This window comes from Cariama cristata, unplaced genomic scaffold (assembly GCF_000690535.1).
Source record: "Cariama cristata isolate BGI_N322 unplaced genomic scaffold, ASM69053v1 scaffold1210, whole genome shotgun sequence".
NCBI lineage: Eukaryota > Metazoa > Chordata > Aves > Cariamiformes > Cariamidae > Cariama > Cariama cristata.
In genome coordinates this window covers 57,566-67,254 of record NW_009592757.1, presented here as the reverse complement: position 1 = coordinate 67,254, position 9,689 = coordinate 57,566, and the positions used below count along the sequence as shown (strand labels likewise).

Here is a 9,689-nt window from a genome sequence, read left to right as displayed (position 1 = left end):
CTGGTTAGCCACGTATTTGGCCGTTCTTTGCTTTATAAAAGCTGCCATAAGCTGCGGGTTGGATTTAAGGATATTAAGAACCTGCTGTTGCTGCTGCGGAGAACTCGGCGATTTCAAGGTCCTCAGTAAGTCCTGAAGTGCATTCGGGGGGATGCTCCGTGGCGGCTGCTGGCAGGCCCGCCTCCCCCGCTTCTTGCGGCGTCGCCATTGGCATAACCGGTCTCGCCATTCCTGGCTGCATTGGTTGCTGCTGCGGCATCGGAGGTGACTGCCACTGTCCAGGCTGCATGTTGGACATCACTGGACCACTTACAGGGTTGGGCCGGGGTACATTCATGCTGACTTGCTGCATCTGGTTCACTGAACCCACCGTCGGGTTTACTAGTCCTGGGCGACCAGGAGGCAAACCATTGTTAATGTTGTTGACCCTGTAGATCTGCTGCTGCTGCTGGGCAGCTTCTCTCTCAATCTGCCGAGCTGCTTCCACCGCGGCCGGCGGAGGTTGAGCCGGAGGTGGAGGTGCAGAAACTGGGTTTGCAGGTTTTCCTGTCGAAACAGTAGTAGGGGGCTGAGTTCTCGACACGCTGGGAAAGCCAGCCGGTGACATACTTACAGGGGAAGGCTGGGGCTGGGGAGGAGGCTGTGGTGTTTGTGGTGTACTTGGCTGCTGTGTAGGGGTACCAGGCGTTGCTGAGGTAGGAGAAGGCAAACTTTGCTGAGGCACGTTTCGGGTGTTCATGGTAGCCATCCTTCTGCGCATGAGCTGAGCCTGCTGCAGGCGATGCTGGATCTGCTGCTGTCGAAGCTTGTGTTTGATATTGAGACAGAATGGCACGGGGCATTTGTTCTCTTGGCAGTGTTTGGCATGGTAGCAGCAAAGAGCTATGAGCTGTTTGCACACCGGACAGCCACCATTGGTCTTGCGCTTGCAGCCCTTGGTGTGCTGGACAACCCGTTTCATCTTCTGGCAGGATGGTAATGAGCAGTTTGCATTGCGGCACTGACAGGCATGGACAAGGGACTGAATGCAGCGCTGGATGCTCAGTCGTCGCGACTCCTGGGGGCTCTTTGACTGTTGCTCTCCTTGGCTGTTGCTCTCATCATCCAGACCCAGGCCCCACTTAACCATCTTGTGGTCATGGCTCTTAGTGTTGTAGCAGTTAATGCAGAGGTCGTAGTCCTGAAAGCAAAGAAAACCCCCGAGTTCAGTTGTCTGCAGAGCATTAACCATACCAGCAAAAGAGCAAAAGAGTAAGAGTGGTGCTAGGTGAGCAACACGAGCCTGGTGTGGAAGCACGCTCTGGGTTTCAGTGGGTACAAACACGGAGAAGAAAAGCAGGACAACAGCCACGTCCCGTGAACAGCGGACAGTTTCAATTTACACCAAGGCAGAGACGTGGCTGCAGAGCCTATAGAGACAGTGGGAGCAGACCTCCGGGGCAGGGAGCGCCGGGCAGCTGAGGGCAGAAGCCACGTCAGTTGCCTCAGCACCACGAGCCTGTGATCTCAAGTCTTGACTATGGTGTTTGTTTTTTGTTGTTGTTATTGTTTTTCTTTTTGATAACAGGAACTGTTTACTTTTATGTCTACTGAGGTACCTACCTAAGGAGGGCCAAAACCTCCAACCAGTAAGACAAGCCTACTGTCACTGCCTGAAAAATAGGGTTTGCCTCTCCATTTAGCTATTCGTAGTGTAATTACTGACTAACAGTTACTACCGTGAAATACGTATTTTTTTTCCAATCTCTAAATAGACCTCCAAATCAAGTGCAATTTTCATGCTAAGATAGACACTTATCTGAAAACCTGCTCACACACCCACATTATCTCTGCCCTGTCATTTTTTTTCTGGAGGAAGGGCACTCCCTTATACAAGAAGTACCCAGAAGAAACCTAAAAGGCCATACCTCCTTCCACCACTTAATTCCCCTAGTGTGTACGATCCATTTCCTGCAGTCTTGCCTTAAGCAGCTCTGTTCAGTGCTTTCCTCAGAGGGATTAATTAAAGACTCTTACACCAGAAACCTGGCAAGAACTCTCAGTGTAAAAAATAGGCTGCACTTTTTTTGTTGTTGTTGTTGAGCTACAACCAGAGGTCATCACAAGCCCTCTAGAGCCTACTTTCCCCTCAAGTCCACCGGTGTAATGCCATGCATAATTGCTCACTAACACAGTTCAGCAGAAGGGATCTATGCTCTAAAAGGACTGGTCATTACAAGCATTGAGCCAGGTTAGAAAGCAATTATTTGGTCTGATCTGAAGGGCAGGTAACCACCGATGCTGGGCTGAAGAGACGATGAAGAAGAGCCTGGACATGTGCCCAACTGCACTCGTTACAGCACGAAGTACCACATATAAAGCAGAACAAAAGCTACCTTGCAGAAAGGTATGCTAAGTTCTCTCGCAGACATCCATTTAATGTGGATGAGCTAGTGCCCTGCAGATTCAGACTAGTCTGACACAGTCACACCCTACCACCCAGTCCTAAAGTTCTTTAAAATTAAGTTAAAAACTTCTCTATGCAGAGGAGCCGTAGTGGAATAAATGACACAGCAGTAACCATTCCAGAGTACTGGCGTTTTCCATGTCGAGAAACTAAAGGCACTTATTCTAGAAAAAGTAGGACCCTACTGTGGTAGTCACCTTCCCTTAAGGCCTGGCAGCCCTTTTATCATGATATGCTTAATTTGGAGGAACTTTGGGCAATATCCAAGAAAAACCAATCAACCAACCAATCAATCATGCTTGGCTGTAGGGCAAGAGAGAGTAGAAGTCTCTGGTGACATACACCTACCTCACAGACAGTGCAATGCCACCTTGTTTCCACATGATGTTTGCACTCATTGCACGTATAGACAAAGCGATCCTGCCCTTGAGTATGTAGTTCTACCAACATGCAGAGCGTGGACCACTTGGATCGGCGTAGTGAGGAGAACTCCCAGTGCTTATCTCTGGCTAAGGTCAGGAAGGCATCTCGCCCATCCATCAAATCACAGCTAAGTAATGGATCAGGGTCCACAATGGGAGGCAAAGTGTTAATTACAGGCCCAGCATGTAAATGAATCACAAAAAAGACCTGCAGATAAATGGGGAGAAAAAAAAATATCAATGAGGTTAGATAATCTTGCAGGAAAAAGCTCATGTTCTGTTGCAGTAACGGTATGCTACAAATGTTATCTAATTAACTTAGATAATCTCTTCCAATATGTTGTTACACAACGGAAAAAATTCTAGTGCAATCACGAGCTTTACTCCTCCTGATTTTTCAGTTCTGAATATCATCATGCCTGGATTTGCAGGAATAAAATCTTCCCTTTACGCAGTGTATTTTGACAGTACCTCTTTATGCTTCTCCATGGTGGCATACAGCTTCTGAGACAGATCATTGGACACATTGGGCATGCTGGGTTTCTTCTTGTTAGCTCTGCTGATGCTACTCTTATTCTTGTTGGTTTTTTTGTTGTTCTTTTTCTTGGCATTTTTGCTGTCACCCTGGCTTCCCTGCAATAAATGCATAGGAAAGATGTTACGCTTTATAGAGCTCTCTCCCGTTCACTGTAGCTGCAAGTGAAACATTTCTGCTGTCCACAATAGAACTTTGTTCCAATGCCTGCACATCAGCCATACTGTGTTAAATACATCCTATCTTTCAGGAAAAAAATCAAAAGCCAAACTGGCAGGCAAACAAATTCAAACACTATTCAAAAACAGATTTTAGAAGTATGCATATACATTAAATAATTTGTATCTTACACTTATTTTTTTCCTTCTCAAACACTGTACTTCAGCTTCCACTGCTTGCTTTACAAGGTCTTACAGATATCTGATGATAAACTGAGTTACAAATAAAATGAACTTTAAAAAAATCCCAGAAGTGCAGTATTTTGCTTTGTTGTGCATCTGGGGCTTCACATACTTGCTTGAGCTTTGATTTAATGTTTGGTTGTTTTTACTGAACAAATTTAGGGCTAGTACACAGATAAGAACATGCAGGATTTGAAAGTAACAAAAGAACAAAAGACATTATTCTTCACCCTGAAGACTTACGGCTGCATATGCAACTCCAAAAAAAAAAAAAAATCCCCAAAATCTTCACTCGTGTCTAAGTTACAACAGTACAGACCACAGTGACCATATACTGAATGCTAGATGTAAGTAAAGAGAGTAAAAAATAGCAGATGATGCTATTTAGATGACCTGTGAAAACAGAAATAACTTTTAGACTTCTCATGTCCTTGAAAAATAAAAACCCAAGCCCTCAGCAGGGAGCTCGCCACTCAGTAAAAATCCCCTCTCTAACTGCTAGAATGTTGGTTATCATAGTATTAAAAATAAGCTACTGAAATACTCTGATATATATATATATACACACACGCAAGAAAGTTTCATGAACACTATGTACAAGTAAGCACAGGGTTTATCCGCAAGCATATTTATTCAAAGAAAACGAAGATACTCCAAGTGAAGAAAGCAATTCTATATATAGACTGTTGCCATCCTTCCATTCCATTAATTAGGCTTAGACAGGAATTCTCTGTCCAATCTTGGTTTTGCTGTAACTAATTTTATTGACTTTTTGACCAAATCTGTTTGGAAATTAATATTATAGGACTTTACGGGAAACCATAAGAGCTCTGAGGGATTTGGAGGTATTCAGAAGTGAACTATTGTGTGTTCCCACCTTGACTTCTTTTCCCCCAAATTTCCTACCACCCCCATGGAATGAGGACATGTCCTCCTTTGCCTATGCACTCTAGAGCATCAACACAGATTTTAAAATGTAGACACCAAAAGGAAGAATAGGTTGAAATTTAGCTAACAGTGTAAGTCTTCAGTTTTCTTTCTACTCCACCTTTAGCAAGTTTATATTTGGTCAATTGTACAAAGCTATTCCAAAACGTTTTAAGAAGCTGTAAGACAGGTTTTTTTGTACTACTTCATTAGTTTAGGACTAAGAATTTAAGACAGAGATCCTGTACCATCTCAATACAAGGCAAATTGCAAAGATTCATCAAAGTGTTTCTACACGTGGAGATCCCCACTGGTGGGCACAGTGTCCTCCATAAAGTGACACAAGTTTAGGTGACCGCACTGGAGAAGTTATCATGCTTTTGATTTCACTTTTTTTATTGAGCCAAGTGGCAACGACCACACTGTTAGGTTTTTTTGTTGCATTATTGGATGACATCTTCAGCAACTTGGATGCAGATTTGGTTCCCCTGTTACTCCAAGCAACATCAATGGCATTAAGTGGGAACATAAGGATGTTAACAGTCAAGGCTGCATCTTCTCACTTCAGGCAGACAGCTTGTATGAGTTTCACAGTTAGCTGTTCTGGGCTTTTTAAAACACCTTTTTTCTCCCTCTTAGACACAGAGGTTTACACTGGCGTTTTCACTGGAAGGGCATGCTACACCTCTTAGACACAGAGGTTTACACTGGCGTCTTCATTGGAAGGGCATGCTACGATTTATTGAAAATGATACTGTTAGCAAAAGAGGACTGCAACTTAAATTCCAAGCCTTGTCTTTCAGTTACTTTTATACTGCTACGTTTGTTGAAATATTTCAATATTAAAAGTTACATTCAGAAGGAAGAAGGTGAAAACTATTAACTTTAGGGTTCCATAAAAAACATAGCAAGAAACGGTATTAGCTTTGAAGGAGCTGCTAAGGTTTAATAGAAGGAACTTTCTGACATAATGAAATTGATGGATTAAGGTCTATCACTCCACCTCAATCACACCTAATACATACTGTATGCAAATTGTCACGGTATCTAAGCTAAATGCAGTTTTTCCCCAGTTAAAGCTTTTGGTTCCACCTCAACCTGCTAGACCTCAGGTTTTCCTACCATATTTATTTTCAAAACACCTTGCTGCAAATCACAAGTAAAAGGGATGGTATAAAAGTGCTAAGACCATTTTGGTTACAGATACAATCAAGAGAAATAAAAGCGAGTAACGAAAATTCTGGCCAGGACCCTGAAAAACTAAGTTGTTGGTTTGGTTGGTTTGGTTTTTATACACAAAGAGAGAATTCTGGTGAAGGAACACCACTATCAGGATCAACATTTCACACCAATGCAAAGCTTGCAATAAATACTTTCAAATTTCAGCCCCCTACTGTCGCAAACGACTACAAGTACCTTTGCTGAAATAACAGCAAAATTTAATTGAGCTTTGAAAAATACAGCATCTTTCAAAATGTAGATACTGAAGGTGATCTGCAAAGGTGTGAACCAGAAGCTCAGCCAAATGACTGCAAACAAATGTAGCAGTCATGATGCAATCCAAAAGTAGCTTAAAACATTTCTCTGAGAACAGAGATGCTGAACTGACATAACTGGCTTCTGACTCTGTCAAAAAAAAAAAGGCAAGCCATCAGTATATTTGTTATCCAAGACGAAAACCAGAAATGCAGTTAAAGGGAACCCTGATTTAACATCTGACGTGATTCACCTTCTCTTCTAGTTTATTGGATGCAAACTCTCCAATTTATTAGTGTTAATCGTCAGTTCTGTGAGGCAGAAGCAAATATAGCATATGAAGTGAACTCACCTCTGTTGTTTCACTAGCTGCAGTACTTTCCTCCTTTTTCCTTTCCTCCTCCTCCTGCTCCAACTCCTTAATGCTTTCTTCCAGCACATTGGGCCAGAAATCACCTTCAAAGTAAGGCAGTTCCTTGGCACTTGTCAGCCTGTCCTCAGTTGCTTGTTTGAAGATGTCCTGTTAAGCGTATCACACCATACCAAGAATAAATAAATGAAGACCACTTAGGAGAGAGAAGAGAACCAGAGACATGATCCAGTGCTACCCAGCCCATGGCCCACTCCTCGCAAGCCTCTTTTTTCTGGGTGCAGCTCAAAAATTGGCCTGGCAATATTGCTAACAGCCCACTCCCTGTTTCACCTTGGAAAGACAGCTGCTGAGGCTCTCCTGAACCTCCATCATGCAATCGGTTCATATTCCTGACAGGATGGGAGAGACCAAGATACCCCTGGAAAACCTAACAAACCCCTCCCTGGTAACTAGGCCAATTAAAAACGAAGCCTACGCCATTTAGCTATTCTTACACTGCTCCCAGAACAAGAGCAGGAGCTGTTTGAGTGACAGCAAGTGCGTCTCATCCAGCCCTTTCCCTGACAAATTTGAAAGCGTGTAACGACTTCAATGCACTGTGCATCATAGGTGCAATAAGACCGATAACTCCAGGAAGAATGGCTGAATGTGCTGGCCAGCTATTGCACCCAGAAATATTAAAGTCTGGTTGTGGTAGGGGGACTGTGCGCAGCCTGTGTCCTTCGCTGACCGCTGGCTAAAGCTCTGTGGACCACCTGGCCAGAAAGACAGGGGACTACTGAGAGAAACAGGTATTCTGAAAAGGAACAGGTACTTTATACAGTTCTTCTGGAGGTGGCTTGGTCTTAAGTGCGTTGTGTTTAACAAGCATATAGAACAGTAGCCAATTTTCTTCCTCAGATTCCTTTCAAGACCACCTTATTAGGAGAGACACAGATTTTCTAGCTCTTTGCTAAGCCAGATCAGATGACAAAGCTTGCTATACGCTGTTCTATTCCACACATTTGCTAACTGTCACTTGCAATCAAAACACCAATTTTTTCCAGCACTGTCACTACCATTAAGAAATTCTTGTAAATTTTACCATGTAAGGAGTGGCAAATGCTACCTTTGCCATCTTTAACTTACTTCCTTGGGTACATGTGTGATATTCTCCAATTCTGAAACTCAGCCTTTTTCTCTTCAAGTGAAGAAGCCGTTTTATAAGCAGTTTGTTTGATTTCACAGTAGTGGGGTCCAGTATTCCACCCGATCCTCCAGAATCACCAGAAGCAAACAGCTTCTACAAACCTTAACAAGCTAAATACTTCCTTGCCTAGAAGATTGCAGTGAAAGATAAGTATGCAAAGGCCGGCTCTTAAACACTTCTCTTAATGCAGAAAACAAACCTAAGGGATTTTCAGTCTGAAAGGCAGAACCTCCAGAAAATCTAAGAAAATGACACTACCTGAGAATAAAAACCCTTGTACGACACTACCACAGTTTCATGTGTTATGAAACAGTATTCGCTACCTTCAAATGAAAAGCCCATAAAAATTAATTCAGGAAGTAAACAATAGCAAACCTTGTAGTCATGAATGATTCTCTCAGCAAATGCCTTGTCCAGCATCTTCTTATACCATTCCTGCAAACGTTTGGGTTTGGGTATTTTCTGATCAGGTGGATGGCAATGAAAAATATAGTCATCTCCTTCACTTGGGGGACAGGCCCAGATATGTCCTGTCACATACCTGCGTTTCACACACAAGGAAAAAAAAAAACCAAAAAACATCTTAACCATTTTCACTACCATCTTAAAATTAGCTCAGACAAACCGAGATATAAATTCAGACCTCGGGCTTTCCACCCCCCACCTCGCTTCTTTTCTTTTTTCTTTGTAACAAAGACGCTAAGGCAATAACCTCTATTTATACAAGAGATGAGAAAATGTCTTGGATATGATAATGAAGCTTAAACGTCAAGTGAACCTCTGATAAAAACAATGATATCCTGTCTGTTTAAGAATCCTTGGTGATAAAATGAAACTTTCTCTCTCCACTGCAGAAGAGGCATGTGTTCCACATATCTCAGAGGGGGCAGAAGGCAAGAGAAACTGTCCCAAGTGGAAGATTACTTGGCATCCTGGATAAAGAAAAAACTAAGAAAAAAGACTGATTTCTTTACAAAGGTCTCACTTACCCAAGTTTCTTCACATACTCCAAATATCCAATGAGGATTTCATGATAAACTGCAGTTCGGAGACAACGGGGGCGGAAGAAATGAATACTATCTAGATACGATATGTACACACGCCTATAGCAATGAGAGAAGAATGACAGAAAATCATGTACGGCTGAACGTCTGTTTTGTCTACTGAGGCTTGACTTTTATACTAGCTACATATACAGGCATTCTGAACAAAGAAAAATTAATGATGACATTTTAATGCCTGTTTAAGCATCTTAACATGGTATAAACAGTTCTCAAAAGCAAAAGATGGGTGGTATTTTTTTAGACAGCAAGTATACAAAAGCAGAGGGAAAATTAAATACAGAATACAAAAAATTGTAACATTTCTGTTGTGATACTTGTTTTCCTCTTCAAAAGTCATCTGCAGTCATACAGTAGGACTTATTTGTGCCACAGAACTGAAACATATCTCCCAAATCTCCTATATTTGAGAGTAACTGTCCAGTGAATGTAGCAAGATGTTTGCTGTGCATGCACCACAGGTATAGAAATGAAAGTACCTTGTATTTGGAGGGGGGCAATCCGAGCCATACTCCTGTACGTGCATGCCGAAGAAGCACACATCTACTCCATCTATCTCCTCAAATGCAAACAGAGCTTTGGTACGGTAAGGGAAAGATTCTGACATCTCACCAGAATCCACAAATCTGAAGGAAATGGTGGTAGGAAGAAACAGGGGAAAAAAACCAAACCAAAACAAAACCAACAGAAAGCCAATTATTAAACCAGTCTCCTACCAAGGACAGGAAATTATTTTCGATGTTATTTTTAACTCATTAGAAACATTTATGGAGAAGTTAAACAGGGTCAGATCAGAGCTGCACTAAAACTGTCTTGTTGCTATAAAACTAATGGAAAGACAGTTTCCATATAGTTACCA

At 42.3% G+C, this 9,689-nt stretch overlaps 1 protein-coding gene across 1 annotated transcript in view; it reads right to left on the bottom strand.

Annotated features, from left to right (window-relative positions):
- The window catches only part of LOC104168524 (CREB-binding protein-like), a gene marked incomplete at its 5' end in the record, with an annotated part of 59,790 nt that overhangs the window by 999 nt on the left and 49,102 nt on the right, over window positions 1–9,689 (bottom strand). Inside the window, 8 exon segments of the mRNA XM_009709174.1 lie at window positions 1–169; window positions 171–1,180; window positions 2,795–3,076; window positions 3,340–3,501; window positions 6,560–6,727; window positions 8,145–8,310; window positions 8,759–8,872; window positions 9,310–9,456. The exon segment at window positions 1–169 is cut by the window's left edge and continues 329 nt beyond it. Coding sequence (XP_009707476.1) covers window positions 1–169; window positions 171–1,180; window positions 2,795–3,076; window positions 3,340–3,501; window positions 6,560–6,727; window positions 8,145–8,310; window positions 8,759–8,872; window positions 9,310–9,456 — 2,218 coding nt within the window.